Source organism: Conger conger, chromosome 13, assembly GCF_963514075.1.
Source record: "Conger conger chromosome 13, fConCon1.1, whole genome shotgun sequence".
Lineage (NCBI taxonomy): Eukaryota > Metazoa > Chordata > Actinopteri > Anguilliformes > Congridae > Conger > Conger conger.
The window spans coordinates 29,032,868-29,055,867 of record NC_083772.1 but is presented as its reverse complement, the minus strand read 5'-3'; the positions used below and the strand labels follow the sequence as shown (position 1 = coordinate 29,055,867).

The window sequence follows — 23,000 nt, the reverse complement described above, 5'->3', positions numbered from 1 at the left end:
GAAGGGACAAAGGAGTTCATTGAGAAAATTACAATTACACCTTGCACCCTTCTTAAAATGTCCAGCATTCTGAATACTGAACACAAGTGGTATTGCGTGCTACAACCCCTCACCCTACATAAAAAATAAATTTAACGTTATTAGAAAGAATCATTATTATAGAGAATGAGAATTATCAGTCTACAGTAAACTGGTGGAATCAGCCAATAAGTAAAAACAAACTATATCAGATCTTAAGATTAAGGCAAAAAATCTGAAAACAAAGCAAATAATCAAAACCAAGAAAGCAGATGGCCAAACAAAACCAGAGGGCAAGGCAAACTCGAAAATCAAAATCAAAGGGGTGTTCTTCAAGAATCTCAAGAATAGGCGTACTAGGAACTCGGTACTATCAGTACTATCAACGTTCTGACAATGAACAAAGCGGAGACTGAGGTTTAAATACATACATGAGAGAAGATGACAATCTAGGCGGGGCTAGGGAGAAGGTGATCAATGATGATAAACATAATAGGGTAATAATACAATAACAAGGGAGAGACAAAAATGCGGACTGTAGGCACGATAACACATGTAAAGCTCTGGATAAGGGAGTAGACATTTGCATAGATTGAAGACGTAGTGATAGTCAGAGACAGGTGCGAATACTTCGCTGAAACTAAGCAAGTAATCAGGGATAGCATAGGGAGGCGGAGTTATAGAATAGTGCAGAAAACTAAGAGATTGCGTGAGTTAGTTACGGGATAAATTCATACTACACAATTAAAGTGGCTGTTAGTTAGTTAGACAGACAGTAAATGTATTAATCGGATTAGTACTGTACAATATCTAGATTAGAAGTAGTTAGTAAGAATAGTGCTTTACTACATTTAATTATCGAGAGAAGCAGGAAGTAAGAAATGCAAGACTGCAAGGTTTGTTGAAATCCCGGAAACTACCGTAACCACCCGAATAGTGAAGCACACAGACAGTGACTCGGGCTGGTAAACATTCAGACGCAGACATAACAGGGGATCACAAATGCAAAACTGTAATGGGAAACAATAACCAGGGATGCATGATAATGAATAAATAACCAGAATAAACAATAATAAACAATAATACAAACAGGACAGATTTAAAACATTACAGACACATTACAGACGTGCTGAGTAATTGACTCATTCATTGAAAGGGGCATGTTCAAAATAATAGCAGTGTGGAGTTTAATTAGATAATTAATTCATTCTGTGAAAAATCAGGTGTCATTAATTGTCCTTAATTGAGGAAGAAGGGAAGCAAATGTTTCATACATTGTTATAAAATATAAAATGGGCCGTTCCAAACATTGTTCGGAGGAACAACGTCATCTGATTCAAAAGTTGATTGGTGAGGGGAAAACGTATAAAGAACTGCAGTAAATTATAGGATGCTCTGCTAAAATTATCTCAAATGTTTTAAAATGGCAACAAAAACCTGAAACACGCAGAAGAAAACAAGCAACTACTGTTAAAACGGATCGAAGAATAGTCAGAATGGCAAAGATTCAGCCCTTCATCAGCTCCATAAAGATCAAAGATGATCTACAATTACCTGAAAGTGCTGTTACAGTCAGAAGACGTTTGATTGAAGCTAAGCTATCAGCAAGAAGCCCCCGTAAAGCACCATTGTTGAAAAAATGGCATGTGGATGGTGCAGTAGCACTGCCGCCTCACAGCAAGGAGGTCCTGGGTTCGAATCCCGGTTGGCCGGGGCCTCTCTGTGTGGAGTTTGCATGTTCTCCCCATGTTTGTGTGGGTTTCCTCCAGGTACTCCGGTTTCCTCCCACAGTCCAAAGACATGCCGGTTAGGCTGATTGGAGAGTCTAAATTGCCCATAGGTATGAGTGTGTGAGTGAATGATGTGTGTGCCCTGCGATGGACTGGCAACCTGTCCAGGGTGTATTCCTGCCTTTCGCCCAATGAATGCTGGGATAGGCTCCAGCCCCCCTGCGACCCTGTTCACATCAATTGGACCAAAGATAAATGGCATAACATTCTGTTGACTGATGAGAGTACTGTTTTGGGTCTAGTGGTTGTCAACAGTCAGAGTCACTTAGATCACATTTTCCCCCAGTCTGATGGTTGATGTAAACATTAACTGAAACTCCTGACCCGTATCTACATGATTGTATGCATTGCACTGCTGTCACACTATTGGAATTTAAATTATTAACATGGGTGTTTTTGTGCTTTGGTATGATAGCTGCTCAAGCAAACTTGTGTTTTAAAAAGAACAACAACATACTGATGAATGAGCTCATGCAGCCTTCTGGTGCTACACTGTGCACTGGAACCAGAAATTGACCCATGCAAATCAGGCTGGCCATGCAAAAATGCTCAGTGCAAAATGTTAGCTAAACTAAACAAACATGGCAGCACCCTTTAAGCTAAAGGTGGCTAGCTAACTTAGCCAGCTAGACAAGAAATAGCAACGCTACACTGAAACATGATGATGATATTCATCCCTGCTAATACCTCTCCCCACCTGGATCTCTCCATTTCCCTCGGGGATACCACACTCACGCCATCACCCAGTGCAAGGAACCTCGGTGTGGTGATGGACAGCAGACTGTCCCTTTCCGAGAACTTTGCGGCGGTGACCCGGTCGTGCAGGTTCTTCCTATACTTCCTATACTTCCTTCCTATAATCTCTTGATAACTGCCTCACCCTGGCTCCACAAGTATCCTCCACTGCCAGAACCTGCAGGTTCTTTCTGTATAATATACGCCATATCCGTCATCTCCTGACTGAGAAAGCCACCCAGCTCCTAGTCCAGGCGCTCGTCATTTCCCGCCTGGATTACTGCAACTCCCTCCTAGCCGGTCTCCCAGCGTGTGCCATCAAGCCCCTCCAGCTGGTCCAGAATGCTGCAGCCCGCCTGATCACTAGTCAGCCCAGGTCGGCTCATGTCACCCCGCTTCTCATTGGCCTCCACTGGCTTCCTATTGCCGCACGCATCCGTTTCAAGGCCCTAGTGTTGGCATTTCAGGCTGCTAAGGGGACTGCCCCACCTTACATACAATCCCTGATCACTCCCTACTCCCCAGCTAGACCACTCCGGTCTGCCAGCTCTGGTCGCCTTATGGTTCCCTCTCTACGTGCACCTGGCGGTCGAGCTGCACGTTCACGCATGTTTTCCGTTCTGGTTCCTCAGTGGTGGAATGACTTGCCTACCACTGTCAGAACAGCAGAATCCCTCCCCCTATTTCGACGCAGACTCAAAACCCACCTTTTCAAACTCCACCTTAGCCCTCCCTCCTGATTTCCCCTGCCCCTCCTTTGTGATATCCCTATCCTTGTCTAACCCCCCCCAAAAAAAAAAAAAATTATGCACTTATGATGACAACTATGTTTAGAACAGCATTTCATGTGTATTTTGCTAGTTTCTGGATGTGATGCTTTGACTTATGGTAGAACCTATGCACTTGTAAGTCGCTTTGGATTAAAAGCGTCTGCCAAATGACTAAAATGTAAATGTAAAAAAATGTATACAACATACAGAGAATCCGCCCCTTTCTCACCCCCTACTCGACCCAGCTCCTGGTCCAAGCGATGGTTCTGTCCCGCCTGGACTACTGCAATTCCCTCTTGGCTGGCCTCCCAGCGTCCGCCATCAGACCCCTCCAACTTATCCAGAATGCAGCAGCTCGTCTGGTCTTCAACCTTCCCAAATACTCACACGTCACCCCCCTGCTTACTTCCCTCCACTGGCTGCCTGTCATGGCTCGCATCAAAACATTGGTGCTAGCCTTCCAAGCAGTTAAGGGGTCTTCCCCAGCTTACCTACAAAAAATCATCAGACCCTACACCCCTGCCAGACCTCTTCGTTCAGCCTCCACAGGCCGCTTGGCACCTCCCCCTCTCCGAACCTCCACCTCACACTCACGACTACTGTCTGTTCTGGCTCCACGGTGGTGGAACGAACTCCCCGTTGAGGTCAGAACTGTAGAATCTCTCCCCACCTTCAAGCGCAAACTGAAGACGCACCTCTTCAAGCAGCACCTCTCCCCATCCCTCCCTCCCTGTGATCCTTAATTGTTGTCTTTGTGATTTACGTAGTGTTTCGGTATTTTTAGTTGGCTAGGTAAGCAATATTTGGATAGTTAAGTTTGGTCACTTTTGCTTTGTTGTTTGTTTATTTGTTGAAAAAAAAAAAAAATAGGCCCTGGTCCTTATCTTTGTTGTACGGGTAGCAATTGAAATTGTACTTCCCTCTAGGGTCTTTCAGCGCACTTAGCCCTGGTTATGGGTATGCACTTTGTTGTACATTGCTCTGGATAAGAGCGTCTGCCAAATGCCAATAATGTAATGTAATGTAATGTAATGATATCCACCTAAAAAAAAAGTTAATAAAGTAAGTTTCCAGTGTACATGCCTCAATCTAGCCTCAATTGTGCCTCAATCTATCCGGAGTGGTAGTCACTGAGTGGTGTAGCAAGCATTGTTAGCTCCACAAGCTAGCTATCCTACTTGTTAACAAGCAATATGTTCTTCAAGGCCCACACATATTTTTGACCTTTTCGTGAAGTCCTGGAGATTTTCAATTGTGTGCCATTCTGATCCAAGTAAAACAGTCACAATTTTGGTAGAAGCATGCATACTTTGGGTCTAACTGCTACTTTTCTGAGTTGTTTGTAAAAACCGCATAATTATTGGATGACATTGCTAAATGGTGACACAGAGACCTGACAACAGGAGGCAGAAGGGGAATTAGGCTCTGGGGGCAGTGTTATGTGACTGCATTTTGTGAACATATTGTGGGTGTTTTAGATACTAAAACCAGGAAGAGAATGCTGATGCTTGTGGGCCTTTAATGAGAGGTGGCTAAAATTAGCTTGCTAGCTAGCTTAATAGCTAACACCTGTTCTTGTTTCTCTATACTATACTGTCCAATAAAGCTGAAAAAGGCCTAAAAAAAAAAATCTAAAAAATAAAATAAAATAAAAAATAGGTACATGTAACCTCTGGAACTAGAAATTGACCTAGTACAGGCCATGCAAAATTGGGCAGTGAAAAATAGCATGTACCGCTAAAATGTAGCCTACATGTGAGACTGAAGCAGATTTTACAAAGAATGACAGATGTCTTCCATAGACTAAAGGGCATTTTCCATAGACTGAGGGATGCTTTCCATTGAATTGACTGACTGTTACACGTTGTGTGACTCCCCTGGGAGGAAGATGCAGCACTTCCGGGATGTTCACCGTTGTTTGCCACATGGAGAGAGTGAGAGCGCCAACATCAACATAAAATGAATAATGGTCTTCACCCTTCCCCCCACAGGTTCCAGGCAAATACAATAAACTAACACAATAGACTAAAATAAAAAAGGCAAAAGAAAATAAAACCAGTTGGCCAGCTCCGCTGCTTTTCAGCTGTGTCTTCCTTTGTAATGCTCCTGATGAACTCTAGAATAAACAACATGAAATAAAAACTTCACCACCAAAACTGATGCTCTGGAGTGATCTCCTAGTCTCAGCCCTGTACTGTGGAAAAAGACACACTTTAAGCACCTGGGCTGACTAGTTGACACTACCCACCAATTGGCTGGGCCAAGAATCTGCTTCTTAAATAGACCAAATGTTTTCCATGGACTGACAGATGTTTTCTATTGAATGACAGATATTTTCCTGAGATGTTGTACATACAGTTGAGGCCAAAATTATTAGCCCCCCAGGAATTATGAACATTTTCCTAAAATTCTGCCCAATGCTTGCATTATTGCTAAAACTTGATATAATCAAACATTCACCAGTGCTATTTAGTAGATTTTGGTACATTTTTAGGCTTGCTTTATATCAAATATAGTGAAAAATGGGGTGGTCAAAAATATTATCCCCCATCTGCATTTTTGCACAATCAACCAATTAGCTTTCAAACCACACCTGTGCAGTCAATTAGCTTCCCAACAACGCCTGAGCATTCAGTCAGCATTGAGCTTTACTTAAGGGACTCCAAAGAACAGGGCACTTGAACACATTGAGAGGGACTACTCTTACTCACCATGCCAAAGACAAAGGAAATAAGTCTTGAGCTCAGAAAGAAGATAGTGGAGGCTCATAATAAGGGGGAAGGCTATACTGCCATTTCCAAGCGTTTTACAGTGTCTAGAACAGCTGTACGTTGCATCATTACTAAGTACAAGGTGACAAATTCTGTAAGAAACAAACCTGGGCGTGGTCGAAAGCGCAAGATTTCAAGAACTCTGGATGTTTGGCGAAGAAAGGGCGAGGCCTTCAACCCTAGATAGAACACAGTTCCCACAGTTAAACATGGTGGTGGGAGCATCATGCTCTGGGGCTGTTTTGCAGCCTCAGGCACAGGGAGCCTTGTTCGGGTGCATGACATCATGAAAAAAGAAAATCATATTGACATTTTGAGGGATAATATGAAGAAATCTGCTCTTAGGTCATCGCTGGGTCTTCCAACAAGACAATGATCCAAAGCATACCTCAAAATTGGTCCAACAGTTCTTAAAGGACACCAAAACCAAGGTCCTGGAGTGGCCCGCACAGAGCCCAGATCTCAATCCTATTGAGAATCTGTGGCGGGTGCTCAAAGTGAATGTCCATGCTCGGAAACCACACAATTTGGACCAGCTGGAACAATTTGCAATGGAAGAATGGGCCAAAATCCCTCAAGAGACATGTGCCAACCTTGTGAAGAACTACTCTAAGTGGTTGTTGTCAGTTGTGGCCCAGAAAGGGTACACTATTGACTATTAATGGCCAAGGGGCTAATAATTTTGGCTGTGTCATTTTTGCCTTTCAACTCCGTGCATCAATAAAATATTCTAATCAAACTTAGTGGGCATTTTGTCTTTGATATTTTGGAAACAAACAAACTATAAACACTTGTTGTTAATGGTCATTTCCATGGAGAAATCAAAGGTTTTGTCTGATTTCACAAGGGGGGCTAATAATTTTGGCCTCAACTGTACATGCCCACACATAGACACAAATCTTTTCTTCAAAACACCCATTTGATTTGCCACTACTATTTTTACACTTGTGACTTGTCATTTAAATTCAACTTAATTGAATAGTTAACAAATTGTCCTGGGTGTATTTGTATTGCAATTGGGCTGCACCATCTTGCCTGAGGCTCAAACACTTAAAGGGGCAATGTGAGGGAAAACAGTAGAGAGGTAAGGGGTATGCCATGGAAAAAAAAATGTTGAAGACAAAGCATGTTGAAGCACTTTAGAGTGGCAGAGTCAGTAGCAGACTCCAGGGTTTCTGAAATAATTGCATCCAGATAAAAAATAAGGTGGTTTAATTATTTCCCTTTGGGTCAAGGCCCCCGAACATTAACAGTGGTTCCCCAGGGTTTATACAATTACTGCACTTACATTACTACAGCTTATTTTTCTTTGTTTTTGCAGTACAGGGACTGAGCCCTACATAAGGAAGCCTCTCTCTATTTCAGTGGGAGAACTCCCCCCCATCTTTCTGTCACACCTCCCTCTCTCTCTTGCAGGAGATGGCTGTTCATACCTGGTTATGGCTGTGCTTGTCATTGGTCCTTGGAGCTGTATGTGGAATGGCAGAGTCCTCCTGCAGGCATCTGGACACTCTGATCTCTCAGAGTCTGTATAAGGAGGGTGATGTGATCATTGGAGGACTGTTCCCTATTCATTTACAGCCATCTGAGCCCAACCTGGACTTTACACAAGTGACACAATCGCGGTGTCAGAGGTGAGTGCATAACTTAGTCTATGAATATCTTCCTGTGTCAATGTGTGTGAATACCTATCTATTTCTGTGAATATCTGTCTGAATACCACATGTATATACAGTATAGGCATGCTGACCATCAGTGTGAGTTTGTATGTCAATTGGTGAGTTTGTATGTTAATTGGTGACAGTAGCTATCCGTCTCTACCTTGTCTTTCTTTTACTCAAGCATTTCCCTCTCTCTCTCTCTCTCTCTCTCTCTCTCTCTCTCTCTCTCTCTCTCTCTCAGTTTTTATTTGCGTGGATACCGCTGGCTGCAGACCATGATCTTTGCAGTGGAAGAGATAAACAGAAACCCTCAGCTGCTGCCCAATCTCACCCTGGGGTATGCCCTGGCTGACACCTGCCTCGCAGACAAAACAACACTAGCTGCTGCGCTAGGGCTGGTAACAGGGAAGGACCCTGTCATTATGGGCTCCAGGTGTGGCCACACTCCCGAGGTGCCTGTCATTGTCGGTGATGCCCGCTCTTCAACATCTATCATGATCGCTCACACACTAGGAGTCTTCAGCATCCCCATGGTGCGAAAACAAACCAGCACAGCGGCAAATCAGTGATCATTCAACAAAACCATTATGACTCCTCTTCTTCCTAATGCCTTGAGTGCTCAGAGAAAGTGGTTAAGGATAAATGTTTGTTACAATGAATCTGTATGTGATCAAAGCAAACCTGGGGCTTGTTTCATGAAAGCGATTTGCAAGGATTTTCACTCTTTTCACGAAAATGTCTCTCTTCCAAATCGCAAATAAAGCTGCGATGATTCCAGACCTCTCGCACAACAATTTTCTCATTTGAAACAACTGTGATTTGGATCACCGCTTCATCACAGGTGATTTTACTAATCTAGGTGACAGTGTTAGGTTTAATTTGGATAATACAAATAACAAAACATTACTATAAAGTGTAGGCTATATAATATTAGGTGTACCAGGTAGACGTAATAATTCTGTCACCTGCGTGCCATTTTACTTTTGTGTTTTCTCTGTAGTCACCCCCTTCCTAACATTTTTCTGTTTTCTTTGCATTTTGTGTCTTATGTCCCTGTTCCTTCCATAGTCCATTCTGTTCTGCCTGTTCATTCTTTTCAACTGTGTTCTGACTTCTACTAATTATATGAATTTCCTTCCTGTCTCTTGTCATTCATTTCACCTGTTACTTGTTGCATGCTCGTCAGTTTTGTATTTAAACATCCTTTTCAGTTCTTATTGCTAGGCCAACTTATCATCTTACCTGACTTTGTACCTGTTATTTTCTTGGCCCTGGTTCTAGCCTCTGCTTCCCCATTTCCTTTGCCTGTGTTATTCTGTTCTGACCGGCACCTGGATTATTTGTATTCTGCTTCGGGAATGTTTGTACTTTCGCCTGTGTGGACTGCCTACCCATTACCAAACTCTGCCTGTTTTACACTCTTTATGTCCCTTGATGGTTTTTGCTGTTTTTTTACCTCTGCCTGCCTGAATCTGCCTTTTATTATTATTATTGCCATTTTCACATGATCCCTGAGTCTGTGCTTGGTTCCTCTGTCCCGCATAGTTCATACAAGTTCATTTTTATTTTACAACCTAGATATGTTTTTCATCTGACTGGATGATTCATTTTTCACCCTTGGAATAGCCTTTGAAATATCGGTGTCTGACACCCAGCCCACTTTGCTGAGGAGCACTAATGCTGTGCAAAAATGCAAAAGTTTGATAGAAAACCAAATGGAAGCAGGCGGATGAGAATGATAGAAATTGCGATTTCTACATGAAACACTCCAAAAAGTGCAGGAGAAACCTGTTGTATCTGGCAGATCTCAGCTCACACATTTCAACTTTTGGGAAACAAGCCCCTGAACCCTAAATGGTCGAAATAGTATTGAATAGTACTTGAATATTATTGAAAATCTCAAACATGCCATACATGCAAGGAGACCAAAGAATGTTTCTTAGCTAGAGGTATCCTGCCAGGAAGAATGGGGAAAAATACCAAAAGCAATATATAGTTGCCCGAGGAGGAGTTATAAAGTACTAACTGACAAACTTGTGCACAGGGCCTTTTGCCTTTTCTATAATTTTGAAAAATGTAAATAAAAAGTAATCTTGCTTTAGAATTTTAAGAAATGTGTCATGTTTAATGAGGTCAGGTTCGCTTGGATATTAATTGTAAAAGGGGTGCCCACATTTTTGCTGTATATGTATATGTTTATGTATATGTTTTTTCTATTTTGTTATGCTGTATTTGTGTTCTGTTTGATGTTTTCTGGAGATGAAATGGAAGTGTCAGGCACAGCAATGAGCTAACATCTTGTATGTGATCTGTGTGCTCTCCAGGTGAGCTATTTCGCCACGTGTGCGTGCCTCGGAGACCACCAAATGTTCCCCACGTTCTTCCGCACTGTGCCCAGCGATGCCTTTCAGGCCCGGGCAATAGCACGCATGCTGCGCCTCTTTGACTGGACCTGGGTGGGTGTGATAGTGGGAGATGATGACTATGGCAAGTTTGGGATCCAGCATCTGTTGAATCAGCTGCAGAACTCTGAGGTGTGTGTGGCCTTTTCTGAGGTCATCCCCAAGGTCAACCTGGAGAGGAGCATTCCACGCATCGTGGAGACGCTCAGACATTCCACAGCCAAAGTCATTGTCACTTTTGCTATTGCCACAGACATGGAAGTCCTGATGAAGGAGGTGGTGAGACAGAACATCACTGACAGGCAGTGGATCGCCACAGAGTCCTGGATTACCGCCAACCTCATCTCATCTCCTAAAAATCTGCTCTCACTGAGTGGAACTTTGGGATTTGCCTTACGCAAGGGTAACCTTCAGGGTCTCAGATCATTTCTCACCAGGTTTCAGCCCAAAGCTTTATCCTCTGACCCCTTTGTGCAGGAATTCTGGGAGCTGATTTTTGGATGCTCTTTCAGGAATCATTCCAGCCCCTCCCCATCAGCCAAGCCCCAATGCACAGGGTCTGAGAGCTTTGACAATGTTGAGAGCATTTATACTGATATCTCCCAGTTGAGAGCCACTTACAGTGTCTACAAGGCTGTGTATGCTGTTGCACATGCCATTCACAACATGCTGTCCTGCCAGCCAGGGGATGGCCCCTTTGAAAAAGGCAGGTGTCCAGATGTCTCCAACCTACAGCCCTGGCAGGTAAGAACAAGCACAGAAACATCATCAGCATCCCATCGTGTAATGGGTAAAACTCTTAAAAAATAAATAGCTTATGAGTCAGGCATTTGTGAAACACTTCCGGGTTGTAAATCACTCATTTACCTAAAATTGACAAAAACAAATACAAGTGTAACATCATAGCATTCATACATTCATGAGCAGTTGCAAATCATTCCACAGATCCTGCATATATTACAGTAAGTGTCTATATTAGTACACTGTATAAAAACTCATTAATACAACATTTAGAAAGATAATAAATGTTTTTCCCAACATTAGATAATGCATTTATGTACACTTCCACAGAGTGTGTAAGGGTTGGTAATAATCTCTGAATAACACGCATTTCACGATTTTGTTATATTCTCAAAGTGATTATTGCTTTTCAGACTGCCTCAGCAATTATCTATAAAATAGATGAAACAGTTTAAACATTTTTCTACTGATATTCATACATTTATTCAACACAAATAAATAAGGATTACAAACTGTACTTATGCTATTAACATGGTTATTATTTAATATTATTATTATTTAGACATTATTAGTGTAAAACCCCACAGCTAACCCAATGACGGAATTTAGCGGGGGCCGAAGGGGGTTTTGCGTGCTTGTCCTTCTGGCGTTGCTGGGAGAACATTAGTTGGGTTAATTATTATCCTCCGTACAAGAACAGAGCACAATTATGTTTAAGAATATACTGGGTCCGTTGCCATGGGTCGGATATGGATTGACCTGCCCCATATCCCGCTTATAGCTGGCCAGAAACAGATCAGTACAAATTCTTAATATTCTCCGTTCTCAAACGGGGCCGTATTGTACGCTTAGTGGTTACAATAGTTTTACTCGTTTATCTGACTCCATTTTAAATATAATTTAGAAATTTGGGTTTGCAACTTACGCGGACCTCGGGAGTGATTACATTCGACTTGTACCTGCGCCACCATTACTCAATAGATGCTCCCGGGATTAGCATTACTGCTGAAATCTCAGTTCGGTGGAGAACTCAGAGGCTGCGGGTCCAATCAACACAATACATGCAAACCTGCCATGATAGTTGCGAGCCCAGGTTGGCGTAGCATTAACTGGGCTCCTTAGAGCTAATTTGGCAGGAACCAGCACCGTAACGCCCAAGGGTTCCCTTCGCACCAAATCACAAGAGCCATGCGTCACCCGACCCTTTAAAGGACAGAAATTGCTGGCCGCACAGCTTAGAACTACCACAGGTGTACCGCCCCGCCGATCGGTCGGTCTTCGGCCACCATTTCCCCCTGAGTATTCAGTTGTAACTTAGGCTGAAAAGGTACAAGATAAATTAGAGTCATGGAGATCACGCAAGTTCCAAACAAAATAGTTTATTCGCAGACAGGTAGGTTATTAGCTTTAGAATATCACAATCAAGTATGAAATACACAAATTAAGAATAGAGATAGAGTAAATAATCATACCTAGCCTGCTTGGACTACACCCAAACACAGAGTATAGAATATGCCGTATGGAAAGTCGAATACGATCTTCCTGATACTTACATACACGTACAATATGCTGTGTGGGAAGTCGAATACGATCTTCCCAGATTGGTCTGTCTCCCTTGCTTTTATGCCAAATCATACGTTTGGAACCAGGCGGCAGTGCCATAAATCAACCTGGAGGGGTGGTCAAATCTGGAATTTAGACCCCCACCGTTGGGGGTTGTTGAGTAGGGAAAATGAGATGATTACCAAGAGAGGACGTGTAGGTTTTCCCTTGGGATACTGAAACTATAGTTTATTAAATTCCATTTGGTATGAAATGTATCTCATCCGATTCCTTGATTTTATCAGATCACATCCATACCAAGGAGATTACCCTTATGTTTTATTATGTTGCAGTTATCATGAAACTTCCCTCCTGATTATCCATTTTACATGCAATTCCTGTTACCATTACATAAGACTTAATGCAATAATACAAGGATCACATGGGCAATGTTTTCAAGGTGTTACTGGGTCTATTTACTATCTAATAGCAGTTTTGAATATTTAATCCAAGAGAGCAGTCACCGGCGTAATGACAGCAGTGCCCAAATGAGGGCAATGTGGCATTGTCCGGAGTCTTCCCCCTTGGAAGTGACAAGGTATGGGGTCACAGGGAGGTCACCAATGTTCGGGAGTATTCTTTTCCCATGACCCAACTGGCCTTGGACCACTCATACATCTTAACTCCCCAACAGGTAGTCTAAACAACATTGAAACCCCAGCTCTCAGGCCCCTCACAAATGGCAGCCCTTCCTGACCTTAACCACTATGCTACAGGCCGCCCCATCATATCTATGAATGCTGTAGTTGGGAGTTTTCATGATAACTGCATTATGCTGTAAATATGTCTTTGTGCCTCTCATGGTAATATACCTTTTGGATAAACCTGATTTGGGTGAATGAAAGGAAAGGAGACATCCCAGACTGTTTGGTTTCTTCTCCTTATCTCAGAAATCCAGGCCTTAGTTCTTGACCCTAAAAGTGAGTCACCCATCTATAATTTACAGCCAGGCCCACCAGGCAGGAGGCTAAAACACATGGCTTCTACAGAGACAGCTTTTGCCCAGTTTCCCCTCGGCTCCTGAATGGTTATGATATCAACGGTAGACTGTTACAAAAACTAGACCATTACACCAGTCGCACTGAACCAATCAGAATAACACCAAACATTACTATATTCTGACCTGGGATTATCATGAAACATCTTTATGCCATCTCCAGTACTCCTGTACTCAAATCCTGTAGGAATGTGAGAAAAGGGGGGCCCCCAGGGCCCAAGAAGGTGCCTCTAAGAATCCTTCTCTAGCTCTCCCCCACAGGCATGTGTGCCAATGGTGGGGGCTAACAATGTATGCTCCAGGAGGGGGAAGTCAGCAAGCTGACCAGCGCATGAGACCAAATGTTACTTATGACTGGCTTACATTAGTGATTTAGTATTTTAGTATTAGTATTTCTAGGATTTTTAAGTAACCTTTAAACCTGAAATATTCAACATGCATTATGATATTTCACCCTGTGATGTCCAACCCAAGGATAATTTATTTCTCAGCATGTTTCAGTTCCTTGGGACAATAATAACAACAAAACATCTTATTTCATTCCTTTTTTTGTTTTTACATTTAAAAAATGTTTATGTAGTCTTAAGTCAAACCATTTCTTCTACAACATTTCTTGACTTAAAATGTGCTCTACCATACAGCTATTACTTGAATCAGCTATTATTTGTTTAATTTGTTGAAAATACTGATTTTCCTTGTCTTGGAAGATTCTCCACTACCTCCACACCGTAAACTTCACCATACCAGTGGGAGAGGCTATACACTTTGACAAGAATGGTGAACCACCAGCCTTTTATGACATCATTAACTGGCAAGTGGGGGTGCACGGAACGGTGGAGTTTGTCAGGGTGGGACAGTTTGACACTCTTTATGGATCTCACAGTGAGTTTGACATCGATGTAAAAAGAGTCCTCTGGGGCGGTGGTCAGAATGAGGTAAATCGAACCGTGAATTTAGCATGCAATAAATTTAGCCAGGGAGATTATGCATAACTTTTGGACTGGTGTACCCATCCTTTACACATTCTAAAAAAATCGTTCTTGCACTGTGCAAAAAGGAAAGACCAAATAAATCACATACTGGCTGTACGACCCCTCAACTCACAGGCATTAGGAGCTATGAACACTGTCTAGATATAAGCAAAAATAATCAGTTCACTGCTGGACATACAGATGGTGTGGTGATACACACTGTGACATGGTGTCAAACCGCTGGTTCTGATGAGCAAATACTATTGCACAGCAGTTTATTACCATGTGTGTGGTGTGTGCATTGATGTCACAGCGGGGTAGTGTTGTGGAACATAAGAGACTACAAGTTTGAGAACTGTATTACTAATTGGTGAGATATTAAGTAATGATCATGCGCACGTGTAATGTTGAAATGTGATGTTGAGCAAAACATTTTTAGTGCATAGTATGCTGAATTGTAACACTCTGACCATGTAAAATGTTAAGAGATCAGTTTGCGTTTGTGAAAATACAATACCGTAAATCCTCAAATTGTGTCCGGGGTCTTTTATTTACTTAGGCTGCACAAAGCACAGGCCTTTATTTGAGGCAGGCTTGTATTCGAGGCAGGACTTTATTTCTTATTAGGCTTCTGTTGTAGAATTTTATTCTTAGAAATAAAGTAAAAGGCTACACTTAAAGTGGGCCAACACTGTTCAACACTTCTTGTAACCGTTCAGAAATCAATTAGGGTAGGCTAATCAGGAAAAACCGTTTGGTAAGTCATAGTGTCAGTCTTAACAGATTTAGTTTATTGCAAATATTCTCAAACACAATAAATCACATGCAAGTCCAGAATCCATAAAATAACAACTTGCCAGACACGCCTTCATGAACAATAACAAATTAGCGTAGATAACAGCAAGTTAAGGATCTTTTTTTCCTAAAGTGCGTTTTATTGTGAGACATGCGTTTGTTTGAAGCAGCATACCGGTAGGCTATCAAAAGACTTTCGCTTTGGTTTGGGATTTAATTTACTTTTGGACTGTTTGATTCTATTGCTAAATGTTGGGACTTATGGGCACTGAAATCTGGGGGGAATTTGATGGTTCACTGTTAAGTTTTATGTAGTTGAAAGAGTGTCGGGATTTCCACCCGTTTATTGCGAGCCAAGGCAGCCGCTTTCATTCATTCATTGAACGTGCACTGTGCTGTAAATACATGGAAACCTTATTGCGTAGCCAAGTAGCCTAAATTGAGTTCATTTTTAATTTTGCCTGATTTACTATTTATTAAAGTCGTAGGCTGGAATGCCTCGGGGCAACAATTGTGTTTAAATGTATACTGCTTCAGCCTTTGGCAAGCTACTTAGAAGGGGGCGCCAAGCGACTGGTAGCTTGAGAGCAATGTGTTGGAGACCCATGGTGTAGGACAACGACTTTTCATTGGCAACAGTATTAAACCAACCAACAGTATAAAATATTAAGAAGAGCTCTTTTATTTCATTGAGTTCAATCGAAACAATGTCTTCTAGTGCTCATGGACTGATAGCCCTACTGGTAGGCAATATTACCCCGGCCTGTATTTGGGGGCCGGCCTTTATTTGTCCGAATCGACCACGCTCCCGGCTATTATCCGGCTTCAAATAGAATCCCGGACACAATTTGAGGATTTACTGTATGTTGACATGCTGTGATGTTGTGGTGATGTTGCTTTTGAGCAATAGCAAGGAGGGAGAGTGATGTTCTGTGTGTTCTGCTCGATGAATACAGGTCCCTGTGTCCGTCTGCAGCATGCCCTGTCCCCCAGGCACTCGGAAGGCTGTGCAGAAAGGAAAGCCCATCTGCTGCTTTGACTGCTTACCATGTGCAGCAGGAGAGATAAGCAACAGTACTGGTATGATTAACCATTCCCTCTTTTAGCACACACCCTGATTTTCAACACCTGCACAAAGCAAACATAGGAAAACTTTCAGACTTGTGGTCACTCTGCCTTTTCATATTGGGTGAATAGAATGGCCAATATATCATACAGGCTGTCCCATGCTGTTGAATATAAATCATTTTTGCAGAGAAACTGGGTATCTGTTATTTAGTAGAAGACCAAGACTGCATTAAAAGCATGTTTCATTTGTGCACAACAAATTATTCAATGGTCAGTGTTTGTTTTGGTTAATAGCTGGAACCAAAATCACTTGCATCTATTTTTGCGATCTCTCACTAAGTGGCCCACAGGCGGCTTGACATTTATGTGTTGCGTTTGATAATTTCTGATGGGAAAAAAGTATCTGTATCACTATCTGTACTGGCATGAGTTGGCCAGGAAAGTTTCGGCCAGCAGCTGTTTGATCAGTCCCAACACTTAGTATGGTAACTTCTGACTTTCACCAAGGTATTGAAAATAAATTAAAAATTGTAATTGTTGGGAAGTTTTAAATTGCAGAAAAATAAAAGGAAAGTCAGAATTCCAGGAACATAAGAAGAAAGCCAATCTATATGGAAGTCACAGGGTGAAAGGCATATAGGCTAGAACTGGGACAGCTGAGGAACAAGAGAGCAAGCCAACAATTTACAGAACAGCCTCAGAATTGACTCTGCCAGTGTATTTGAGCGGAACATTTTTTTTCTTATGAAGTATACAGTCATATACTTTATAAAAATTAAGAGAAAATGCTGCACACAATAAGGTCCTACAATCAAATCGTGTTCCGTATTTAAAGTGCAAATGGCCTTCAAGCACAATTCCTTTTGTTTTTTTTTCGTTCCGATGTAAAATTAAATATCCATCTTTGGCATTTGAATGTAATGACTTGCCAGGATAAAAAATGAAAAAGTTATCTTTTGAAACATTCAAATCATGTGTTTAGTCACATTTATTTGTAACTTTGTTGGTCTTGTCTTAGATGTTTGTTTACATAATTATAAGGTTCAGCAGAGTGCCAGAAGTGCCAAGACCGATTCTGGTCAAATGCTGCTCGAACTGCCTGTATTCCAAAGGAGGTGGAGTTCCTGTCCTTCCAGGAGACCATGGGGATCGTCCTTGCTGCTATTTCAGTCTCTGGGGTGGTCCTCACAGGCAGTGTCCTCGCCACCTTCTTTTTCCACAGGGACACACCCCTTGTTAGGGCAAACAATGCAGAGCTGAGCTTCCTGCTGCTGCTGTCGCTCTCTCTCTGCTTCCTGTGTGCGCTGGCCTTCATTGGTCGCCCCTCCCCCTGGTCCTGTATGTTGCGCCACACACTCTTTGGGATCAGCTTTGTGCTCTGCATTTCCTGTGTGCTCAGCAGGACAGTGGTGGTGCTGGTGGCCTTCCGCGCCTCAGTCCCTGGCAGCAACATCATGCAGTACTTTGGCCCGGTGCAGCAGAGAGTGGCCATCTCCCTCTGCACCTCCATCCAGGTGCTCATCTGTGTGCTGTGGTTGGTTCTGTCACCTCCCGTCCCATCTGAGATACAGGGGCAGAGTGCCAGGATCATCCTTGAGTGCGATGTGGGCTCAATGACTGGTTTTGCTTGTGTCCTGGGCTACATTGGCCTGCTGGCAGCCATCTGCTTCCTGCTGGCCTTTTTAGCCAGGAAGCTCCCAGACAACTTCAATGAGGCCAAGTTCATCACCTTCAGCATGCTCATCTTCTGCGCCGTCTGGATCACCTTTGTCCCTGCCTACGTCAGCTCCCCAGGGAAATACACAGTCGCTGTTGAGATATTTGCAATCCTGGCCTCAACCTATGGACTACTCCTCTGTATATTTGCTCCCAAGTGTTATATAATCCTCCTGAGACCAGACAAGAATACCAAGAAGAAGATGATGGCCAAATAATGCATGTTTTATGCAAATAAAATAAATAAAACTTTGATTACCATCATTGTATGTGAAGAAAACATGACGGTTTTGATTAGATGTTGCTGTGCAAGTATGAAATATGAAATATAACATATTCAATATTATTCCATGGTCTAGGTGAATACTTGATTGTGATTGAATGCTTGGTGGTAATTAAAATCATATCCATAACCTCCCTTCAACGTTTGGCAGGTAGTCCAGGTCAAGCCTAATCCCCATTCTAAATTAATACGTTGCCTGTAGTTTGCTACTAGGATAGGCCAAAAGCAAGCATTATGATACAAGTCAAATGCTTTTTTTAAATTATTAGCCATGACTTTGTCATACCAGTAAAACTATTTGCATTTAAAAATTGAGAAATAGCATCTGATATAACTGTGAATGGTTACATTAAGATAGCTAATAGCTGTAAGATCCCTAATGTTTTGGTAGATTGTTAACATTACTAGCTATGTGACATCCTGAAATGGTTGTTTGTAAACATACAGCTCTTAATTAGCTATGATCTTTTCCTTTTTTTTTTTTTGCTATCACCAGTACAAAATAGAGAATCTGGCTATGTTGGCTGAATTGTGTATGTGTGTTTGTGTAATGTCTGGCCGAAGACGATTTAGGCGTTTAAAAACTTTGCTGTGAAATTGCGAACATACTCCACTCTGAGGTGGTCATTACACGGTTTAACACACTCCGTGGAAGCAGCCACACATGATATGTTAAAACCATATAATGACCACCTCGTTGTGCATTATTCCTAACATAAATCATGCAATACATGATCAATTATTCCTGGAAACAAACTGAAAATAAACAATCTTTCCCAAACTAAACCACATAATTTCTTTTCAAAGCCAAAACATCACTTATGTTTTTTGAACATGAAGCATGTCACATTTATTTTCCTTGTCATTCCACCATCACAGAATAGAAACAGCAGGGTGTAAACTTTGTTTGCTCCGTTTGAGAACCCCTCTCATAACAGCATTGTAAGTCCAGTCCACATTTGTAAATTCAGTCATCATCACATTCCCTTGTCCCACTCTAAGATTCACATTTCTATTTCTCAAGAGACTTATGGCATGTCAGATAGAGTTCCCACTCTCCAGACATTATTTATCAGAAGCCCTGTGCTTTGTCTAGACACCTTGTGGGCCTTCATCATGTTATCAGCCCTGGAGGGGAAACGATCACACTACTGATTGTGCGGCTGCCGGGGAGACAGCCAGTAGAGCGGAGAGTTAATTGTGCATACCTACCGACAACTCCATTAATTCAGTTAAAATCCAGGTCTAAATATTGCAAATATTCAGTGCATTTAAGACCTCAGTGTTCCCAAATTGCAGTAGACATGCTCTCTCCAGAGTGGGCTGGCAGGAAAAGGACAGGACAGGAGAGGGGAAGGGATGTGTGCAACTGCTGCTGGGAGGCGGAGAGGAGGACTGAGGAAAGCGTGCACATCTGTGTGTGAACGAGTTTGACCATAAATCATCAGTTTGTTTGTGGGATCCAAAGGGATTTCACTAGTGCTCGTGATAATGAATACTTAATTCTATGCAATATAACTGAACCATAAATAATTTTTGCCTTTAAAAAAAAGAAGAAATTAGACTTAGTGTTAGATACACCGTCCACACCCCGCCCCCTGGCGGCCCAAGGAAGGGCGACACGCCTTCTTCAAGATGTCTCATCTCTCTAAACGTGTCCATGGTTCCGAGGCATCCAAGGTGCTTATTGTGCGGTGATCAGCTAACCCTGCCAAGACCCTCCCTCTGGAGCAGCGAGCCAATTATGCCGTCCACGTGAGCCGGCTAAGCTTGGCTTTTGGCAGGATCGGGAATCAAACCCCAGTCCCTGGTGTGCAACTGCAACAAACTGCAACCGCAAGTCTGCTGCATCTTAGCCTGTTGCACCACCACTGCCCTTCCTTGTCATTTTTGAACAGAATAAACAACAATGAATTACAAAGTAGCTGTAGCATATGTTGTCATAATTATATATATATATATATATATATATATATGATTGGTATTTATCAGACGTGGATACAAAAAAAAGCTGAGTTTGAGGACATCCAGCAGAATTTCATACACGTAAATCGTTTTGATCACACAGATTTACACAAATATTCATAAATGAGGCCCAAGATGTGAATTGGAGAGGTATGCTATTTTTACTTTGAAAGGTTTCTGATTGACTGGGCCAAAGGGGATCGACCCTGAAGTAACAGAAACAGGCTCATTGTTCACTGCATTCATCTGAGAGTATATCGCATCCAAAGATCAAATGTTGAATTTCAGTGGAATACTACTGAAATAATAATTTATATTAAAGGTACAATACTTTCAGACTCCTCACGATCAAGAGAGGAATTGCAACAACAGACAACCTCAAACCACAACACTGTTTATGCCTCCCACAGTCTATGAATTTAACGCGTAATATAAATTTTTATTATACAGTTTAGTGTTCGTGTTCTAGTAAGAAAATGTTCGGCAAACAAGTGACTTTATGAGATCTTGACTTTGGTGCGCTACACAACCCTATTTATAGTTTTCACTTCAGCTAACCAACTATATTGTGAGCACGCAAGTTATTTGGCTCTTTGAGAGAAATAAAGGTTTTTCGGATGATTGAACACGTAAAGAGACAAAAAGAATGTGTAGCTGCCCAAATTGCACTCCAGACAATCGCTCACTGAAACTCTGTATACTATTGCTTATCTAGTTATAAAACAGTACCAGTTCGCTATAACAAGCAAATTAGCGATTATTGCTTAGCTTCCTGAATGTACAAATATCCACCTGAAGCACAACGCTTGTGCAATTGCTACTATGTTCGTATTGCCTATATTTTAACGTAAGTGGATATTTGTAAATTCAGCTACAGCTACAGCTAATTTGCTTGTTGCTACCGATAACAAACTGGTATTGTTTTCTAGATACGTAGTCTTCGCTTGGATAATAACAATAGTACACAGAGTTTCAATGATTGCTTGTCTGAAGTGCAATATGGGCAGCGACACAAACAATCAGAATAAGCCCCCAGAATGCCATTGGCTGTGGCAGTTGGAACCATTTTTCAACCAATGAGGTTTAACTGATGTACAGCTGTATAATGTTTTGATACATTTGACGGCCCTACAAATGTACACTTTGAAACCTGCATTTAATGATTATAAACACTGGCAGAGGGTGATAGGAAGGGATTTACAATGGTCTTGTAACAAAAATGCTGTATCTTTAATATAGATTTTTTTGCTCATAGAGCAAATGTTTAAAAAGGTGGTTGGTGGATTGGATGGAGTTCTGTTTTAGCTTTACTCTGATGCCCAGAGCTCCCTATCTCACTGCCTGCTGCTTAGAGCAGAAAAAGGCTCTCATTAGTGCAATTTAACCTGTGAATTAATGACTCATTAAGGGTTGCTTTGTGTGATAAGTGATGCTCATGTGTGGGAACAGCTAATTGCAGCACTGTGTGGCTGCTGAGGAGACAGGCAGAAGGGCTCTGCTGCAGGCACATGTACAAATAGGGCTCAAGGGGGTTTGAGACCCTGCCCTTTTGCCATTTTTTGTTGTATTTAAATTGACATTAAATTATTTAGTTTGTGATATAAAAACTCAAGGAATGAGCTTGGCACATGAGCTCATTTGTATCGGAACGTGACTTGTCCTTCTTGATTGCAGAACCTTCGTTGTAAAGACAGTTTTTGAGGACAATGTGCAATGTGTGCATGCATGGTATCGCTCTACACTCGGGGTGTGAATGGTTAAGTGGTTAACTGGTTAAGAGAAACTGATTTGTAAACGGTTACAAAAAATAGATAACCGATAACCGTTTTTTTTTCTGAAGGTGAAATGGTAAGCTCCGTTTAAAATAAATGCACGTTCATCACTAGGCATATTATTGCGGTTCTAAACTATTCAGTAGTTTGAGCAAGCAATCTTGCCATTTCAGGGGGTTTAAAATGCAAACACCACAGGGAATTGAATGCTACAGTATTAGAGTTATCAAATAATTTCTGTAGCTGTTTCTGTGAGCTGGCTTATTGTAACGTTATGTCGTTACTTAAGGTTCACAGAAGATCCGTGGTTATTCGTTGACACGCAAATTCAAACTACCCGCAAACTGAATGTAGCTTTCCACTACGCTGTATCTACAAATAAACAAAGCAATACATCATTGGACCGGTTGCACTAAATATTACAATATGCTGTCCACAAGCAATCAGCAGCCTTTTCAGAGGGCTAAGAATGCAAACACTGGATGGAATTGAATGCTACAGTACTATAGTTGTAAAATAGTTTTTTGTGTGTTTTAAATCTCTAGATTTTAGTTCACTTATTGGTTATTCTATGGCGTTTCTTCATCCGTTTTTATTTGTTGACACGCAAATTTAAACTAAAGGTAAACTAAACTTCGCTTTCCACTATGTAGTATCTACATAAAAATAAATTGATCAATACATTATCATTTATTCATCGAATATTGAAAGCAAAAATTCCCCGCTTTCAACTAAAAATTGCATGACCACGGAATTTTAAGTGCACAACCTGGTCTGTGACGAAGTTGTTCACAGCAGCAGCAAGTCTATCAGGCAGAAGCCATAGGGACGAGGGATGAAACCATGAAGAATTATCATTTTAACCGATGCATTGAAAAAATGACACACAGTTGCAGGGATTTCTGCAACTGTGAGGTTACACTGCACAATGCCAATGTAAATG

General features: G+C 41.7%; 1 protein-coding gene across 1 annotated transcript; it reads left to right on the top strand.

Moving 5' to 3' along the window:
• Nucleotides 1–7,602: 7,602 nt before the first annotated feature.
• On the top strand, nt 7,603–18,255 carry LOC133108467 (extracellular calcium-sensing receptor-like). The gene is made up of 6 exons (XM_061218010.1): nt 7,603–7,718; nt 7,987–8,278; nt 10,070–10,891; nt 14,195–14,422; nt 16,210–16,333; nt 17,363–18,255. The coding sequence occupies exons 2-6, from the start codon at nt 8,021–8,023 to the stop codon at nt 18,253–18,255; spliced, it is 2,325 nt and encodes a 774-aa protein (XP_061073994.1). The 5' UTR covers nt 7,603–7,718; nt 7,987–8,020.
• The last annotated feature ends 4,745 nt before the right edge of the window (nt 18,256–23,000 follow it).

What these genes read in the sequence shown, in the direction of transcription:
- LOC133108467 (XM_061218010.1), top strand. Translation starts at nt 8,021, where the DNA reads ATGATCTTTGCAGTGGAAGAGATAAACAGAAACCCTCAGCTGCTGCCC. An exon ending in CCAACCTACAGCCCTGGCAG is followed by an intron (nt 10,892 to 14,194) that starts GTAAGAACAAGC and finishes TTGTCTTGGAAG; the next exon opens with ATTCTCCACTACCTCCACAC. An exon ending in GGGGCGGTGGTCAGAATGAG is followed by an intron (nt 14,423 to 16,209) that starts GTAAATCGAACC and finishes CGATGAATACAG; the next exon opens with GTCCCTGTGTCCGTCTGCAG.